This window comes from Balaenoptera borealis, assembly GCF_965194805.1.
Source record: "Balaenoptera borealis genome assembly, chromosome: 2".
NCBI lineage: Eukaryota > Metazoa > Chordata > Mammalia > Artiodactyla > Balaenopteridae > Balaenoptera > Balaenoptera borealis.
Window position 1 is genome coordinate 134,966,792 of NC_138867.1, and position 20,074 is coordinate 134,986,865.

Below are 20,074 nucleotides of genomic sequence, written 5' to 3' on the forward strand. Positions count from 1 at the left end.
CGTACTGAGCTGGAAGAGACTTCTCCTTGTTTTTTTCCCAACTATGTTTAAAATAGCAAAAAGAGCCCTTGGTCAGATTTAAGGTCAAAATCACATGACAAACCGGAAAAAGAGGAATGCTTTAGTATTTCCCCAAAGCAGTTTGAAGGCTGGAATGGAAGCTATCAAGAGAGCGATTTTTCTGCTAAAACCCATTGCCTCCCCCTTACCTCCGCATAATCAGCCACAAGGTAAAGCTCCACATACTTCATGGAGTGTAAATCTTCCCTTTTCATCTAAGAAAGAGACATAAGCAGATCAGAGCTATAGAAATGGTGGACTTGACCTCATTTCAAAAAACTGCTCAGACATGGTGCAGTTAATAAGCAGCGGCCCTCCTTACTAAGTTTGTACCTGGGATCTAGAGACAACACCAGCTATGGTCGCTTCATCATCACCCTCACTACACCTTCCGCCTGCCACCTTGGTTATCGTGGGAGGCTGCTCTGGGACACTGGGTCCAGTCCTTTAGTCTCCAGAAATAATGAGCTGTATGCCTAGTGCAGACAGAACAGAGGCTGACATATGAGGGAACATGCTGACAATCAAGTTCCCAAAAGACATTTAAACCACATACCTCTATTTTCCGCTATAAATAAACACAAGCATTTTGTGCACGTGGTTAAGTGGCTATTCCAAAAAGGGAGGCGTATATTTTTTTCTCACATTTTAAAGTTTCTGAAATCAGCACCTTATTTTAGAGGCAGTAATGTTTTCCCCCAAAGCAGTTATTCTGTCGAATACAAGGGTTTCTCACACTCAGCAATGACTTAGACTAAGAGGAAAAAGCTATTTCCTCCTTCTTAGCCATCTCCCTTTAATTTAGAAATACTCCTGGATCCAAGGTAAGGGTCCTCAGAAGGGACAAGCCTATCCCCAGGCTGACTCCTGCACTAAGAAAAACTCACCCTGCGAGGTCGCTTCTTGGTCTGGTTTGTAAACCGAAGGACCCAGTCCCTGGCGGTGGGCTTGGAGTGCTCGAACCCACAGTTCCCGGGGGGAAGCTTGAGATGTTCGGATCTGTAAATAAGGTGGTGGCCCTCGCTGTCAGGGAGGGGCTCGATGATGTAGCTGAGGTTACTGCTCACCATAATCAGTCCTCTGTTGACGGGAGAAATAGAACCTCTGGTCAGAGATTATGGTCCTGGCAAAGTCCCTTGCTCAGGCCTCAGTTTCCCCATATACAAAATTTCACAGTTGGTTTTGATCATTGCTTCTTAATCTTATTATGGGGTCATGCACTCCTTGGTGAGAATCTGAGGCAAACTCAGACTTCCTCTCCAGAGAAATGCACGTGTATGTGAGATGTGGTGCACGGTTTCAGGGTACAAAAGCTTATCACAGAGAAGCTTGAAGGTTCTAAAAGGGCTGGACCAGGGACAGTTCATACTCATAAAGGATGGTAGGAATAGGATTCCAAAAAGCTTCCCAAACCCAAACATAGCATACAACAAATCACAGGTCAGAAGTTTATAGACTGAGAGAAAGACAGTCTGGTGACTGGAGAAAGAATGCTGGCCTGAGGATGAGGAGACCCAAGTTCTAATCTTAGCTCCAACATTAAATTGTCAAATGCTCTTCAACAAACCTCTTCAATCACTCCAAGCCTCAGTTTCCCCCAGTGTAAATGCGAATGATAATTTTCTAACTTCACAGGACTCTTGGGATGAGTAAATGGAAAGACAAGTGTCTTTGCTCTTGGAAACCAAAGCTAGAGACATCACTGATGGCATGCCTACCAGCCCCAATTTCCCTGTGTCAGCAAGGCAGCTCTGCGGTGAGGTGACACCCACAACCAAGCATGTGTGACTACTCTTTTCTCTGGGTTACAGATACTAGCCTTGAACTCAGAATAAAGATGTGTGTTCATTCATTATATTTTTTCACTCATTGAACCCTTACTCTGTATTAGATGTAATCTAGACATAATCCCTGTCCTTGTGTAATTCACATTCCACTGGAGGACAGACATTCATTCCACAAATATTTCCTGAGCTGCTGCTATGTGCCAGGCATCGTGCTAGTTGCTGAGGATGGAGTAGTGAACAGGACAGACAAGATGCCTGCCCTCACGGAGCTTAGAGTCTGAACATGGGAATAAATCACTACAGTATGTTAACAGAGGAGGCAAAAAGCTTTCATCGCCCTTAACACTGATGTTGGATGCTGCTGCCTGGGGTGCTGCATCAATGAGGCTTCTGGGTGCTTTATCTGGACTCGGTGAGAAAGAGTGCACAGCTTATTATCAATCACTATCACCAGTAATCAATGGAAGGGACAGCAGAGGCCCCCGCAGCAGGTATTTGCCATCCTTGACACCGTGAGATGAAAACTAGAGCAAGGGAATGTTATCAGGGCCCTGGGGGAGGAAGATCCCGGCAATGTACCCCAGGGACCCCACAGCATTTCGTGTGCTCCAAAACCTCAGGCTCTATTCATCCAGAAATTTCAAAAGGTAAAGTGTAGCCAAGTCAGTCTTTGCCACTCCAAACTGGCAGGACCTCTCTTCAGCTGTCTCGGCTTCCATCCCTGCCCCTAACGCCTCCGGATCCCCGCCCAGGTTTTGCCCTTTGGGAAGAGCCTGCGACGGTCTCAGGAGAGACAGCGCCAGGCCCTGATCAGCAGCAGTCCTTCCTGGAATCCATCCCTGGTTGACCTCATTCTGGTGCCAGGGAGGCTGACGACTTCCCGGCTACCTCACCCAGGCTGACACAGCAATCCCAGACCAGCCCCCCCGGCGGGACACCCAGTGGGCTGCCTGTGCAGCTGGGGGTGAGAGTGGAGCAAACAGCAAGGGTCACATCCGCTCCTGAGTCCAGACGGGAAAGGGCAGAGGGCAGAGCTGCTGTGGGCATCCTGTTCCCAAGCTATCTTCTCATCTTGGCTGACCAAGGCCCCTCCCCATCACCTCAGTTTCCCCCAGTGGCTACAAACACTGGAAGCAGAGGGCTTCGCCACAAACCAGCCGATGGCTTTGTGTGCACTGGGTTGTGGCTGTGGAGATAACACCCAGTGGGTGGAAAGTTCCAGTGCAGCTGACCAGGCATCACCTGAATAAGCCTCTGGGCCAAATAGGACAGAGACGACACAGAAGTTTGGTGCACAGTGAACAACAATCATGGTGGTTATAAATTACTGAGTCTTCGCTATGGACCAGGCACTGTGCTGAGTATTTTATTATTCACACCAACTTCTATCATCCTTACAAATATTATCCTCATTTTACAAACGAGAAAACTAAGGCTCAGCGAGGTTCATCAACCGACCAAAGTCACACAGGCAGTAAAAACCTAAGCAGTCTGGTTCTAGGTCCCAAGACCTTAACCATGACCTCACACTGCCTCTGTCACCAGAGCCCTGCAGAGTAGCTATAAGTGACGAGAATCAGCAACTCTCCTCTGAGGCGTGATTGGCCATTACCCAGCTGGCCTGTCTGAAGTCAGACACCAGCTGGGAGAGGCAGTCAGTCTACTTCTCATTTTTAGACACCATTTTTTGAGAGTTAACTATATGCTAGGCACTGTGCTTATAATCGTCATTCTTACATCAATGCTGTAAAGCACCATCATGGGTCCCATTTTATAGATAAGGAAACCGAGCCCCAGAGAGATTAAATAACAAGTTCTCATGGGTATTCTGGGGCCAAAGATTTAAGGTCCAGCCGACTCTGGACTCCAGGCCCTTAACCTCTATGCTATCTGCCTCTATCAGTGAGTTCCAAACCTAGGGGTCAGAGATCTTAGGATCAAATCTCCCAGATCTATCCATCAGAATACTCTACAGGGTGTATTAACAATGGAGATGTCCAGGCCCCACCTAGGAGACGCAGATTCTGTAGGCCCGAGCGAGTGAACAAGTCCCATAGTAATCCCCTGCACAGCCACACTCAGGAACCTTGACCCGGAGCCCAGCCTCTGGCAGGGGCCTGTCTTTTCACAGAGCTCTAAGCAATTCTGTTCCAGGGAGTGGGCAGATCATAACTGGAGAAACACAAGCTCAGAAGGACATTGAAGGTCCTTCCAGCAATAGGACTCCGCGGCCGCTCCCCTCCCCTCCCCCTGCCGTGGCTGCTGGTAACGCGCCTGTGTCACAGTGGCCACCTTCCCGACCGCCTGGGGATGGAGGAGAGGCTGGCACAAGCCCTAGCATGTCACGGCGAAGCCCAGCTTTGAGAGTGGGGGGATTTGTGAGAATCTACTTCCCAGGGCCCTCCCCTGTCACCAATCCCAAGCCCTGCTAGCTGCCCTCCCCTGAGCACTCACCAGTCATTTCTCCTTCTAAGTGTCTCAGTTGATCTAATTTGCTAAATGTAAGCATGGCAGAGCTTAGCTGGCGGGAGGGGGACCCATGAGGCTGGGTGGCCAGGACCTCACACGCCATTCTCCGTTCTGCTCTCCATCCTATTCCTCATTGTTGAGAGCTTGAAACAAATGAAATTGTACAGAGGAACCCTGGCAGGGCAGGCCAGGCAGGCAGCAGGTTTAACCCCTGAATGACTACAGGACTCGCTCAATGCATCCTTCCAGGAGCTAGGCAAGAACTGCTTCTTGGGAATTTGTCCATTCAGAGCTGAACCCAAGGGGACACACCCTACATGCCTACATCCAGAGCTGCCCTAAGAGGTAATCACTCTGTCACACTTCTTTCCTTCCCCCAAAATCTGCATGCAAGTGAGAAGGAGTTACAGGGAGCTTCAAAGGCAGCACAGAGGTGACGTGGTCACACGGGTGATGTGGTCCCTCTGGGATGGGGTGGCAAGCCACAAGTGGAGAGCATGGGCTCGGGAGTGGGACACACCTGGATTCAAATTCTGGCTCTGCTGCCTGCTAGCTTTGGGCTAAGTTACTCAACAAAGCTGCCCCTCTCACAGGGCTGCTATGATAGTTGACTGAAGTAAGAGGCAATGTTTACTAACAATTAGGGTAATATCTTAAAAGGATAGCTAATAGTCATTGAGCATGTATTATACACAAGGCAGGGTACAAGGCATCTTATTCAGTAGCCATTCAGCACATATGTATTGAGCACCTACTGTGTGCCAGGAAGAGTTCTAGGCACCGGGGATGCAGCATGATAGGAAAACAAAAAAAAGTCCCTGATCTCAAGGAAGTTGCACTCATCACCTCATGTAAATCCACCAATGATGTCACTACTGTTGCTCCCATTTTACAGGTGAGAAAACTGATGCTAGGGAACTGAAGCAACCTGTCAGGTTTTATACCAGGAACTGCCTGACTCCAGAATCTACACCTGACACAACTTGATGTTGCCCTGTGAGGGCTTACTCTATGCTTGACACAGAGGTAGCATTTCTTATCTGTTCTGCAGAAGGAAGGCCAGATATTCAAACGGGAAAGGGCCACGCCTCTCCTTGGCAAAAGGGCAGATAGGCATGGACTGGCTCCTTCTGTCCCAGGCGCCCCACCTCCTGGAAGCTCTGCCCACTCTCTCTGCAGCACAGAAATTTCGACACTGAAGAGTCCTTTTCATGGTCTTGTCTACCCTGCTTTCTCAGATAAGAGGAACCAAAGCCCAGAGAAGTAGGAACTTGCCCAAGGTCACCTAGTGAGCTACTGTTAGAGCTGGGGGCAGATCCCAGGTCTCCTGACATCCAGGCTCATTACTCACGGGCGGAGCCATGACACCACCCTCAGCCCCCAACCCAGGACTCAGCAGCCCCCTGCACCATGGGTACCATCTAGAGAGCTGAGCTGGCCAAGGCAAAGACAAGGAGGAAATGAAATGAAATGAAACAGGGGAAGGAAAGCTCAGAGATCACACAGCCGGGAGGTATGGAGCTAGATCTGAAACTCAGGTCGCTTTACTCTAAATTGTGAGCTCCTTCTAAGCCAACACATAACATTCACACACATCCTCCTGTGCTCACTCTTAATTTCATATCCTCTCTCTCCCTCTCTCTCCCACAGAGTCTGAGTCCAGGGACCTGGGGTAAGGCATAACCACAGTGAGTATGGGCCCCAGAGTTTTGAGGACAGATCTGCTATAAGAGTGATGCATCAAATAGATGACTACAGGTCATCTACTGTATGTCTTTGAAAGACTTTCTATGTAATTAAACTTGCCAGACATTAGTACTTAAGATACTATACAGCCATTAAAAGAATCAGCTAGATCTATGTGTGCCTACGACATAATGTTAAATTGGAAAAAGAAAAAAAAAATTACAGAATGGTATGTATAACCCTATAACCAATCTCCCTTGGATTAAAAAATCATATATACACATAATTATGTATTTCAATTATGTATACTCCCCAACAGATTACAGATGGGGAATGAGATTGACTGAAAGGGCAGGACAGGATAAAGAATTTTCACTTCTTTTAGTTTTATGCTCCAGTATTATTTGGATGTTTAGCACACTCATTAGTTATGTAATGATAATCTTCAATAAGCATTTTCTTTACAAATAAAGTGACCAATCAGGTTAAAAAAATGTTTTTACTGCAATCAATACCTCTCCTGCTGATAGTGAGTTGGACACACATGTGCGCGCACGCACACACACACGTACACGCACGCCCAGTGTCTGCCAAACCCCACAGTTTCAGTCAAGGACACCTCAACCCAGTAATGTCTAGATTTCTTCACAAATAATCATTGCTCCTAAAATTTATACTTTATGTTAATTTGCAAAGCATTTGTGCATGCAAGACATTGTATAGGACATTTAGATGAGTCCTTCTTAGGAGACAGGCTTGGGGAGTATGGACACTAAACATCCCTAGGAAATGGTGTGCTGCATCTTTTCATTGGTGTAGTTTATAAATATCCAGAGCTGCCACTCTATTCTCAAAGGGGTCAGTGGCCTAAACAAGATTACAGAGCATTATATTACATATCCATGTTCCTTTTTGGAAGGAATACTTCTAAAAGGATACACAAGAAACTGGTAACAATGGCTGCCACTGGGGAGGGGGGATTCGGGAAACAGGAAGCGTACTCTTTCATTGTACGCTCTTGTATTATTTGAGTGTATTTTTACTATGATCCCGTATTACCTCTTCAATTAAATTATCCTAAAGAACGGCTTTGGAGAGAAGAGGACGCCCAGCAACAATCTAGAAACTCAGCTGGATTCCTCTGTATTTGTATCATCAGCCTGAAGATCCCACTTGGTATAAATCCTACCTACTTTCTCCAGTCACAGAGAGCATGTTTCCAGGAGAGAAGCACAATTGCTATGGAGATTTTCCATTGCAGCATTGCTTTATGAGCCTTAGTGGGGGGCGACTTGAGTGTTACATGGGTTTGAAGCCTGCTGCTGCTACAGCTGCTCCTACTCCAGAGTCTGAATCGAGCCATCTGCCATGCGTCTCCAGCTCTTAAATCAGTCGGGCCCACAGACACCCTTGGTTTCTTAAGGTGTGTAGTGAGAAGGCGGGGAAAATAAGGCGGGTGGACCCCATAAAAGGGAAGCGTGCAAAATAGAAACACATGGACGGCTCACCCAGTTTCCCCCTATCAGCACAGCTGTGGGAATGATGTACGAGAGGCCAAGCCAAATTCCCACTGCTCCAGACCAAGAGGACACAGGAAGAGGCAGAGAGAAGCAAGTCACACCTGCATGTTCCCTTTCCTCCTTCTTGAGACAGATGCTGTTCACTTGCAGACTGCAGATGGCTGGGCCTGTAAACACCACTGGAAGGCCAGTTGGCTAGGCTCAATCAGGTCACTTGAGCAGGGAATTTGGGGTCTCTGTTATGGCCTCCCAGCCAAAGCTTGTTTCCTGCCTAATCCCCTCCGGCCAACTCACCATGAAGCCTTACAGATGAGACATGGCTCGATTTACAAACAAACACGTGGGATCGGCAGCATGATGGGCCTCACACTGGCATGTGAGCCTGGGTGAGTCTTAGCATGGTTTCACTGTCATAAGATGATAATAATCCCATCTGCATGCTGTAGCGTTAACACAGCACTTAACATTCTCTACCATGCCTATCATCCATGCCCACTTTACAGATGAGAAACTGAGGGCTCAGGAAATTTTATATGCCTGTCTCCCCTCCACCCGTGTAGGGCATGGGCACAGAGCAGACACCCAGTGTTAATTTGCTGAATGAAAGAAACAATCATTGGCTCAATCAATCAAGAGAGAGGAAGGGTACACAGTGGAAACACCTCCTACTGGCTCATGAGGGCCAACGTATGCATATCTGCCCAATGCTGCCTTCAGTAACATCATGTTGATAGCTTCGAATTGGTCATGGTGGGAGTATTTTTACCAGCATACTGGCAGATGCTACATATCAGTGCTTTTTTTTTCTTTTTGTTTTCATAGAGCTAGTTTATCAACACACTGGGTGTAGGTACCACATAGTATAGGCAATTAAAACCCAGGCAATTAGTATATGCAATTAGAACACAGGTTTTTCAGATCATCATCTCTTTTCCAAAAGGAGGGGAGGGTGGGAAGAGTCTAAATAAATGATTTTTATTACTTCAACATACATGTATAGATCCTACTATATGCAAAGCACCAGGGTAGGCTGGAGGAGAGAAACAGATATTGAGATAGAATTCATATTCTCAAGGAACACATATTCTCAGGTATAAACTATAACGTGCACACATATCACCTGGGGATCTTGGTAAAATACAGGTTACAATCCAGTAGGTCTGGGTAGGATCTGAGCTACTACATTTTGAACAATCTCCCAGGTGATGCTGATGGCGCCCCTCTGCGGGCCCCGCCTAGGAAGCATGGGTCTGGGAGGTGACTGAGGGCTTGTATGTACTGGCCAGTTCTAAATGTTAGATATCTATTAGCACGTGCAATCCTCACAACACGACAGATATATATTTCCCTTATCCACATTTTACAAAAGAGACCATCAAGGCCCAAGGTCACCCCTCTGGTCAACTGCTACTCGCTCAAAGCCAGGTCGTCTGGCTCAGATAATGAAGTCACTCTCTTTCCAACATGCCCCCTCGTTGGAACTTTTCAGTTCATTTTCTGTCTTGAAGATTATCCTTGCTTCTCCCTTCTCTTTCTGCTCTTTTCACTAGCTGCCCATTTCCTTTTTTGCCGCCTATAAGCACTTCTACCAGAGAAGAGCAAAGGAGAAGTGGGAATAAATGCTCAAATTCATCAATTTCAAGTGTATGAACCATGTCTTTTATTTCCTATATCCTGGTGCTTTGACACTGCGACCTTGCTCCTGCCCCCAGGGTTAGCCAATTCCTACAGATGGTTAACTCACCAGTGAGCACAGCATGCCTTTCCAATGGGCTTCTCACTCTCTGGGCCGCCCACCCCCCTGGGCCTGTTCACCCCAGGGCCAGGTACCAGACAACTAGGGACAGCCCCAGGCTCCAGATCCCACCAAAATTATTCAAACTAGCCAATCCTAAGCCTGCTTGCCCTGCCTTTCCTGTTCCTTTCCACAGAAACCACAATAAAGACTCTTTCCCACATTCCCTCTCCCCGCTCTACCTCCTGAATGACCCCTGTGCTGCCCTGTGCCCCAGCCCCAGCATGGCGTGCCCCTCCTCCTGGGATCTTGAGTACAATAAAGTGTCTTTTCGATGGCAGTTGTCTCCTGCTCTGTTGGCTTCACCATACCTAAATAATAATAAAACCTCAAGCTCCTCAGGAAAGAGTATGCTCAGTCCCCAGTGAATCTGTGGGTTATCTATTATTAACATTATTATTTTTACCATCATCATCATCAAAGGATTATTATTTCCCTTGTCCCTCCCAAGCTCAGCCCTTCTCAGAGCTGGCTTGCACACATTCTCAATAGACAGCTTCTCAAAGTCCCTGCCCAAGGCCAGCCCCGCTTGGCTTAAAAATTCCGTTCCTGGGGAGAGTCTCAGGTGCCCCCTCCACCACCGCCCAGCACTGTCAGGGCCTCTTACCTCATTCCCCGGCAGGTGCTGAGCGTGACACTGGACTGTTCTGCCTTCCTCACTGTCCCGTGGTAAAAGCAGTGATCCTAGCATGGAGAAAGCGGGTGGTCAGACCACAGGATACTGATAAGCACGGCAATGTTAGTGTCTCATGAAAGTCAGGGATGATTATATACCTACCTACCCTAAGCTCACAATCTGCAAAGAGCTTTCTAAGCCACCATTTAATTTGACCCTCGCAATGTTCCTGGGCGGTGGGACAGGGTGGATGCCATCATCCTCACTGAAAAGATGAAGAAGCTAAGGCTCAGAGGAGCAAAGAGATTTGCCACAGGTCTCACTGCTAGTTGGAGAACCCAGGATTTCAGATCTCTCTCTTTTTTTTTTTTTTTTTAAGAGAAACACTTTATTTATTTATTTTTGGCTGCTTTGGGTCTTCACTGCCGCGCACGGGCTTTCTCTAGTTGCGGCGAGCAGGGGCTACTTTTTGTTGCATTGCACGGGCTTCTCATTGCGGTGGCTTCTCTTCTTGTGGAGCACAGGCTCTAGGCGCATGGGCTTCAGTAGTTGTGGCATGTGGGCTCAGTAGTTGTGGCTCGCAGGCTCTAGAGCGTGGGCTCAGTAGTTGTGGCGCACAGGCTTAGTTGCTCCACGGCATGTGGGATCTTTCCGGAGCAGGGCTCGAACCCATGTCCCCTGCATTGGCAGGCAGATTCTTAACCACTGCACCACCAGGGAAGTCCCTCAGATCTCTTTCTATGACATGATGTTGGCCACAGGAAACACTGGCTTCTCAAAAGCCTGCCTCCCCACTAGACTCACATCTTTGACCCCCCGTAAGGACTGAACAGTGTCACCCCCCCAAAATTCATGTCTACCCAGAACCTCAAAATGTGATCTTATTTGGAAAAGGGTCTTTGCAGATGTAATTACATTAAGATGAGGCAATACTGAACTAGTATTCTTATAAAAAGAAGAGAGGACACAGAGAGAGACACACACACACACAAAGAAGAAGGCCATGTGGAGATGGAGGCAGAGATTAGACAAAACTAGAAGCCAAGAAGCACCAAGCATGGCCAGGAGCCACTCGAAGCTGGAAGAGGCAAGGAAGGATCCTTCCCTAGAGACGACAGAGGCAGCATAACCTTGATTTTGGACTTCTAGCCTTCAGAACTATGAGAGAACACATTTCTGTTGTTTTAAACCTCCAAGTTGATGCCACTTAGTTACAGCGGCTCTAGGAAACTGATCTATCCCCCATCTTCCCTGCCCCCCTTGAACCCCTGCGCGCCTGGAGCAGACTTGATTTGGCACCTGTGTCCATGGACGCTTGCAGGTCTGCTGCTGCTCTCTAGCCAGGGCATCTCACGGCCATCTGGTCTTCCCAACCCGGCTGGATTCCTCATGGCTACAAACCACTATGTGCTATAGGCCCAGGACCAGGCCCCGATACACAACAGTGAGTAACAGACACAGCTCCAGCCTTCGTAGGACTTATGGTCTTGTGAGAGCCAATATTAGTTTAAAAGCCATACAAAGATAATTACACATCATGAAGAGTGGCTTGAAATAAAGTTCGAGGTGCCAGCAGAGTGTTTGATAAGTAGGGTAGCCAGAGCATTTATGAGGCAAACCAGGACCCTGTTGAGAGTGATAAAGTGCTAAACCAGACAGACGGACACAAACCAGGACTGTTCCCAGCACACCAACGGGTGATAACAAGGGACACATTCCTACAAGCTTCTTCCCAGAAGGTCAAAAGAGATAAGCTGGTCCGAAGAGAAAGAAGGTAAAATCTCCAGGGCAGAGCCAGGTTCTTAAGAAGGTCTTAAGAAGGATGTAAACTGTGTAGTTGCAGACACGGAAGCTTTATCTTTCCCCACCAACGTCCTGGGCCTGAGCAGGGCCAATCAGGAATCTCTGGCATTCACCTACGTAACAACAGTCCAAGTGATCCATCACCAGGACCACACTTGATTGTGGTTGTTCCTTGGTCCCCAGCAGGCAGGCATGTGACCCAGGAGACAGCTAACCCATTCATCTACATTCTCTGGTTCCACACTCTGCTCAGCTCTAGGCATGAGTATAGTGCAACACACTTTACAAAGGGCTGTCACACACATCACCGCATGTGATAATAGTGCCTGCCATTTACTGTTATTAACAGTAAGAGCTAACATCTACCCAGCTCTTGCTCCTGGATAAACAATTTACATGATTTTTTTCCTTTAATTCCGATCACAGCTTTATGAGGTAGATACTCTTATTCTCATTTTTTAAAAGGGGGAACTAAAAGTTGGAGAGGTTTTAGGTCATTCACAGGGCCACACACCAAAGTGGAGATTCAAACCCCAGCAGCCTGACTTCAGACTCCATGCTCTCTCTTAGCAAAAGCAGACCCAGCAAAGTGCATGGAACTTAATTTGTCAAAGCTCTATCATCTTCCAGCACCAACGGAGACTGAGGTACTAGTCTAAGCCTTGCCTCTCATTGGTTATCTCGACTTCGGCATGTTCCTTTTTCTCTTCTCCCCTCAATTTCCTCATCTGTAAGATGTGGCGTTGGAAGAGATGTTTATAAATTTCCATAAAGGGCTTCCCTGGTGGCGCAGTGGTTGAGAATCTGCCTGCCAATGCAGGGGAGACGGGTTCGAGCCCTGGTCTGGGAAGATCCCACATGCCGCGGAGCCACTAGGCCCGTGAGCCACAGTTACTGAGCCTGCGCGTCTGGAGCCTGTGCTCCGCAACAAGAGAGGCCGCGATAATGAGAGGCCCGCGCACCACGATGAAGAGTGGCCCCCACTTGCCGCAACTAGAGAAAGCCTTCGCACAGAAACGAAGACCCAACACGCCATAAAATAAATAAATAAATAAACAAACAAACAAACAAACAAACCCAAAGTTTAAAAAAAAAATTTAAAAATAAATTAAAAAAATAAATTCCCATAAAAATCAGTGATTCATCCTACCCTTCCACAGCCCTGACAGTCAGATCTTAGCATATCCAATTTTCAGATGAGGAAACTCAACACTAGTGTGGTCAAAAGGGTTTTTCAGGTCACACAGCTAGTTAAAGCCAAGACTAAAACCCTGGCTTCAGACCCCAAACTCTGCAACTCGTTCTACTGGAACACACTCACAGACCATTCCCCCAATGATCTGACCTAGATCAGGGCTGGAGCCCACAGGCCCAGCAATGGGTTGGATAAGGTTCCCAGAACTCCCACTACCCCTGGCCAAGTTTGGTAGGAGAGTGTGATCCGCAACATTTGGGTCAAGCGAAGCTAAGCGGTTTATTCCATTCCCATTTCTCTTTGAGTCTTCAGCTCCCAAGTAAGAAAGCTGACTGGAAGCCCCCTGGGGCTGGGTGGGGGCTTTGCAAGAGCCTAGGAGCAGGGGATGTAAGAAAACAAAGAGGCATCCCATGCTTCAGGGGAGATGTGCTTCTGTGCTTCGGTCAAGAGACCTTCAGGAAGGAGGGGCTCTCTGGGAGGGAGGGGAAGTTCTCTCACTGTCCTCTGTTTCTCAAAGGCCCTCACAACATCTCTGCCTAACCCCGAGAGCACAAAGAACAAGTACACAACAGCCATGAAGTCATCGCATTCCTTCCCAGCTTCTCAGCCTGAGGGGGCCACCCTGAGGGGGCTTTCGTAGCAGGAAGCATGAGCTCATGGCAAACTCGAGCACTGAGACCCATTCTTCAGCACAGAAGTGCAGGAGCCAAACCCAGAGGAGGGTGCTTTGTGAGGTCATAATGGTGAGGGGCTTTTGAGGCATGTCTGTCCCTTCCCCACCTCACTGGAGACAGAGAACATAAGTCTCAAGGGAGGAAGAAGTTTCAATCAAGGGGCCTTGAAGAAGGTGTGGAGCCACAGCTGGCCAGCCTTCCCAGAGATGAGAAGACAGAGCCTACTTGCCTCCTGTGGGCACCAGCCACTCCTTCCCCTCCCCAGGAAGGTCTTGGTGAAGAAGGCAGCACTGATCTTCACACCCAGCAATCCAACATAGCCCCTCAGCTACCGAGTTACTACAGACCTCTTAGACCCATCGAAACCTAACTGTCCTGTGTCCCTCTCCTCATTCAAGGGTGATCTGATAAACTCATCTGTGCTGCTAACGACTGTTAGTGGCTGTCATTGTCTTCTAGGCTTTTGCACTCCGGCAGAGCTCCTGTAAAGAGTGGATCACGTGGGAACCTCAGGGTCATGGGAAGCTGTGGGAGGAGCACTGAGGCAGAGGAGCCCATCCTACTGCCTGCACACCACACCTCCCAGATACGCACACCACACCTCCCAGATACGCACACCACAAAAGCCCATGACACCCAGCCCCAAAGGCAAAAGACTGCTCCTTCTGCTGGAGTCTGTCTTCCCTTCTCCTTCACCCCTGCTCTTTGGCACAGAGTCCGAGAAGGGTCACTCGAGTCCAGAATGTCTCAACGTGGGCACTATTGACGTTTGAGGCCAGATACTCCTCTGCTGTGGAGGACTGGCCTGTGCATTGCAGGGTAATCAGCAGCATCCCTGCCCACCGGATGCCAGTAGCACCCACCTCCCAGTCACGGTAACCCAAACTGTGCCCACAAATTGCCAAGGGTCCCCTCCTTTGTCGGCTAAAACAGTCAAAGAGACAAATAGAATATTTTAGGGTAACTGCACCTGATTAAAATTGGTATAAATCATCGTGAAGCATATTTCCTTTGCTTTATGTCCATTACCAACATATTTAACAAAAATTTAAGGAAAAGAAATGATTTAAACCAAAATCACTCCTAGTTGAGAACCACCACTCTAATCCTACAAATTCTAAAAGGTCCCCTGTAGGGAAAGCTAGCAAACCATGAAACGTGTATGATTCACGACCTTAAACGTCCACCAGTGACCAAATGGTGTGGTGGAGCAAACTAAAAGACTAAAACTGAAACACCATTTTTTAAATGACGAATCTCTGTGCAAACAGCCAAACTCAACTTTGAGGGGAAAAATACCCAATATGAAGATAGCAGCAAAATAAGAAAATCTTCACATCCTAAAACCACATTAAAAAGGCAGAGTACAAAACCTTACATGTCCATATGAAAAAAAAACAAACATCTGACTGGTTGAGATGACAGGATTACCAGTAAATCATTTCTCTTACTTAAAGTTTTGTTAGTATGTGGGTAATTAACATAAAGCAAAGAAAATGTATGCTTCACAATGATTTATATCAACTTTAATCAGATGCAACTTGCTTAAAATACTGTTTGTTTCACCATTGTAGCCAGCGAAGGGGAGCGTACGCTTATGAAACAACAAATTCATATTTCGTGTCTCCTGCTCACTCCCTGGGTCTCAGTCAGGGAAACAATTCCTTCAGGGGAGGGACTGTCTCCACTGAGCCTCTCCTCACCTCCTAGGGGCGGGTCTGGGATAGGGCAGCTGCTTGATAGATATTGACCTGAACTTACCTTGGATTTCAGGGTGGTGGTTCGAGGGTTGCCACTTGGAGTATAATGGGTTTCTGTGTAGGCTGGAGCAAAAAGGTGCCTGAAAAGAATAAAAACAGGCATTTGTCTCCTTAGATGATGGACTTCACCGTCCTGGGAACAGCAGCCAGCGATTCTAACTAAACTTGGTAGAACCACCCCAAGCATCTCCACACAGAAGGAACTAGGCAGTCTTATGGAACGGCTCAAGGAATAAAAAGAAAAACAGAATGAAGTTTGTTATGAACTTTGTGTTCATTGGGATCATCGCTTAAGTCAGCCACAACCAGATAGAGCTGACCACAAAAGCAGTGATCTTAGATCTTAACTTGTTCTGGGTCCTGGGAAAATACATGTGCAAACACATTCACAAAATTTCCCAGGGTCTATGGACCCTATTGTGTACCTTGACTGATTATTTTTCCAGCGTATCCACCAACTTTTGGTATCAGCACACCAATTTTTCTTTAAGGGAATCCCTCTTCCCTGTTGCATGTTTTGGTAAGACTGTCAATCAAGGTATCCTACCTGGCCTTGGCCAAGGGTGGCCCTCGGCGCGAGGCAAGCCAATGGAGTAATGCTGCAAGAACTTAACAAATGGGAGCTATTCATCTGCTCCTGTGTTCCTGCTGCATGGGCTCCAGGAGTTTCCTTTGCCCATCTTTTCTGAGACCTAGTGGTTCAGATCTCCCGAGACCTGGTAGTTCTATGTGTTACCCTTCCAGTATTGTTTTTTCTTTCCTAAAATTGGACATTGGTTTCTCTCTTGCCACAGACCTCTTGCAGCTGAGGTTAAGAATCCCTCACCAAAGGCAAGGTGACCTCAAATAAGGCTTTTAGAATTTCCCTGAAAGTTAAAAGACGAATAAAAGAGCCAAATGGATGCTTCAACTAGCTCAGCCACATTAAAAGCAGAACGAATCTAAAGAAAATCGAGGTCACGGGGCACAAAAGTTTGTAAAGGAAGGCATCATTAAAAATTGGAGTCTAACAAAAAAGAATTAAGTGGATCTATACTAATGTGGAAAGATGTCTAAAATGGAGTTAGATAAAGACAATAAATTTCAGGAAAGTATGTACTTTTAAAATCCCTTTTAGGGCTTCCCTGGTGGTGCAGTGGTTGAAAATCTGCCTGCCAATGCAGGGGACACAGGTTCGAGCCCTGGTCTGGGAAGATCCCACATGCCACGGAGCAACTAGGCCCGTGAGCCACAACTACTGAGCTTGCGTGTCTGGAGCCAGTGCTCCGCAACAAGAGAGGCCGCGACAGTGAGAGGCCTGCGCACCGCGATGAAGAGTGGCCCCCGCTCGCCGCGACTAGAGAAAGCCCTCGCACAGAAATGAAGACCCAACACAGCCATAAATAAATAAATAAATAAATAAATAAACCCAAAAGTTTAAAAAAAAAAAAGAAAAAGAGAAACTATAAAAAAAAAATCCCTTTTAATGAAAAAGTAACAGCAGTACACACTAGTGCATGCATCAACAACAGCTGGAGGAGGGCATGCCCATCGTTAATGGTGGTTATCTCAGGGAATTACAGAAGATGTTCACAATGTAAGTTGTATAATATTTCTGAAAAACTGGTTGATCTTAAAGAATAATTATCATGCATTTATTCTGAAAACTGAAAATCTAATTTGAAACTGCTTTTTAAAAAAATAAGAAGATACAAGCTGAGGCCAGCATAGAAAGCCAAAGGGACCTGCAGGGACCACCCTAGTTTTGTAAGAGGTGACATTTCCCACAACAGAGGGTCATTGAAGAGGATCTCCAGAGTCTCTCGGAGTCACTTCCAGCTCTAAGTTCCGGGACTCCAGACTCTCAGATTCCCCTCCACCCACAGAGTGCAGTCAGAAGGCAAATGCCACAAGGGTTGTCTCTTGCACTACGTCAAGCCCTTCAACGTGCAGGCTTAGACAAGAAGAAAAGAAACCCAACAGGGAGATGTAAAAACAAAGCAAAACAGAAAACCCAGCTTGTGTAGAGAAAGTCCAATTCACATGGAAAGTTTGGGTCAGTAGCTAACTTGCCAGATTCTGTCTCCCTTTCTCTTTCTCCTTAGCATCTAACCAGTCAAGGATCGAAGGGAAGAGTCACCCATTTGTCTGAGCGAGATAAACTGTAAGCCCCAGGAGGACAGAGGCCAAGCTGTTTTGCTCACCAGTATATACTGGTGTTTAACATGTACTCACTGAAAGAATGTGTTAACTAATTACTGAATGAATGAATGAGTGAGTCGCTGAGCATACTAGGAGCTTAGAACATGGTCTGGAGTCTGAGAGACTAAGTTTCAGTGCCAGTTCTGACATTTACTGACTCTATGGCCATGAGCGAGTTGTTTTACCTCTCCAAACCTTTGTTTCCTCTTCTGCAAAATCCCTTCTACTTGACAGGGTTGTCATCTGAGTAAAATAACATAATGCATGAAAAGAGCTTAAAACCAGTCCTGGCTCAGTAAAGGTTAGTGATTATCATTATTGCTTTCAACAGGGATTATGATGGGAAGAACCCAGAAAAACTGGTGGAATTTACCTATCTCCTTTCAATTCCCCCCAGCCATTAACTCCCCAGTATATCACTTGAGAGAGGTGAAAAAACAATGAGCTCATTCCTGCAGCCCATTTCCTTGGTCTGCTTTCACAGACTGCATAACGGACGGCGAGTCAGGAGTTCAGAATTTAATGGTCCATCCTGGATGACAGTAGGGAGACATGAATTTTCCCACAGTAATGCACTCCTGGAAAATACACCCTCAGCCTCTTCTGAGTCTTAGGGGGGAAAATATTCATCCAGTGACGCCAAGATGCTCCAAAGAGAGCAATCCAGCTTGAACCTCAGAGGAGTCCACATTCTTGTCACATTCTTGGCCACACATCCTCAGAAGGGTAAGCGTCTTTCTGCATCTTCTTATTCTGAGGTTCTGCCACTGTCATCATAGGACTCTCAGAGCCTCAGTGCTGAGAAGGACCTCAGGAATCATTAAGCCAAACTCACTAGACTGTGGACTCCCTAAGAGCAGGGAGCACAGCTGCCTTGCTCAATGCTTCTCCCCAGCTCCTAGTACCAGGCAGGTTTATTGTGTGAAAAAGTGGATGAATGAATAAATGAACGAATGAAAGAATCTTCTACCTTGTGTAGGAATCTGCCAGATGGCCATTCGGCACTGGACATCTCCAGTGACAGGGAGCTCCTGAGACCACCCACTCCATTTCTGACCACATATAATAGTTAGAGAAAGTTCTTACACTGAACCAAAAACTACCTCTCTCTGTAACCGGCACCCACTGGCCTCATTCTTGCCTGCTGAATCTACAAGAAACAGTCTGTTCCCTCTTCCACCTAACTGCCCTTTTCAGGACCAGCCACATCAGCATCACCTAGGAACTAGTTAAAAATGCAGATTGTAAAAAAAATAATAATAAATAAATATATATATATAAATAAGTATATATATATATATATGCAGATTGTCAGGCCCCACTGCAAATGTCCTTGCACACGGAAACTCTGTGGTTGGAGCCCAACCATCTGTTGTTGTAATAACTCCCTGAGTGATTCTCAGGCAGAACCACCACCCTAGACCACAAGTTCTCAACATACTTTTAAAGCAGGCAAACTTCAGAAATATCCACGTGTCTCACTACCCAAGCCTCCATCACCCTTCTACCTCCACCACACCCTGGATCATTCTGAGCTTAAGAAACCCTGAAAAGTTGCAATCAAAATAGTTCACATGCCTTTAAGTGAGAAAGCATTTCACCTTCACAACATGCCTATGAGGACACTGCAACCTCGGAACTGTAACTTGTCCAAGCTGTCACGGCACAGTGTCAGAGCCGGGTTTCAAGGCCAAGTCTGTTGGGCCAGACCATACTTTTTAAGCAGTTCTCTGCTCTGTCTCTGTTAGAAGGTAGAAGCATAAAACTAAAGCACTGCCAGCAGTAGTCCAAAGCACAATCTGACGGTGATGACAGCAGCCTTGAGAACATGTGATGCCACAAAAAGGAGGCTCCTGGGTCTCAGATGTGAATATATGTAGAGAAGAGCCATAGGGGTAAGCAAAGCACAGGGCAAGATGAAGAGGATAGACATGTAAGGACATCGGGGGTCATTTTTGGCGTTTTTTTTTGTTTGTTTTTTTAATAACAACCCTTTCCCCAAACGGGGTTGTGGATGTTGACCACGAGGGTCATCCTTCCTTCTAAAAGCAAAAGGAAGGGTCATGTTCCATCACCACTGTCTGTGCAATTGTACCGATTCACAAGACACTGCTTTCACACGCTCCCCATCGCCCCAAGCTAGGCCCATCTGTGCCTCCAGTCCCTGGTGGTGCCTTGGCGCTGCTCTCCGCACCAAACACACTATCCCCTCAGAGACAGAGCTGCGGGGCCACTGAGCAGCCCAGCTCAGCCCAGCCACCCCTTCTCCAACCACATCTTGTTCTCATCTCCTCTCTGACAAGGGGCTGGCTCAGCAGATCTGCAGGAAGCTGTCTCTCACCACTGGAGTGTGTTAGGATTTTCAGGAAACGAGTTGTGAGTGATGTGTATCCAGGAAGAGAGAAGGACTGTCCAAGATTTCCCACCCTGCCCCCTCCTTTTTCTGGCTTCCATGGAAAAGCAATTTCTGAAGAAGTGCCTCCCACCCGTGCCCCCAAGGCTCACAAGCCCACAGGCAAGCAGAGATC

General features: G+C 47.0%; 1 protein-coding gene across 1 annotated transcript in view; it reads right to left on the reverse strand.

Moving 5' to 3' along the window:
- The window catches only part of ADAM19 (ADAM metallopeptidase domain 19), an 89,234-nt gene that overhangs the window by 38,803 nt on the left and 30,357 nt on the right, over positions 1 to 20,074 (reverse strand). Inside the window, exons 4-7 of the mRNA XM_082379060.1 lie at positions 15,367 to 15,445; positions 9,925 to 10,001; positions 948 to 1,140; positions 210 to 275 (exon numbers count right to left, since the gene is read on the reverse strand). Of these exons, the coding sequence (XP_082235186.1) occupies positions 210 to 275; positions 948 to 1,140; positions 9,925 to 10,001; positions 15,367 to 15,445 (415 nt within the window). The remainder of the gene's footprint in view (positions 1 to 209; positions 276 to 947; positions 1,141 to 9,924; positions 10,002 to 15,366; positions 15,446 to 20,074) is intronic.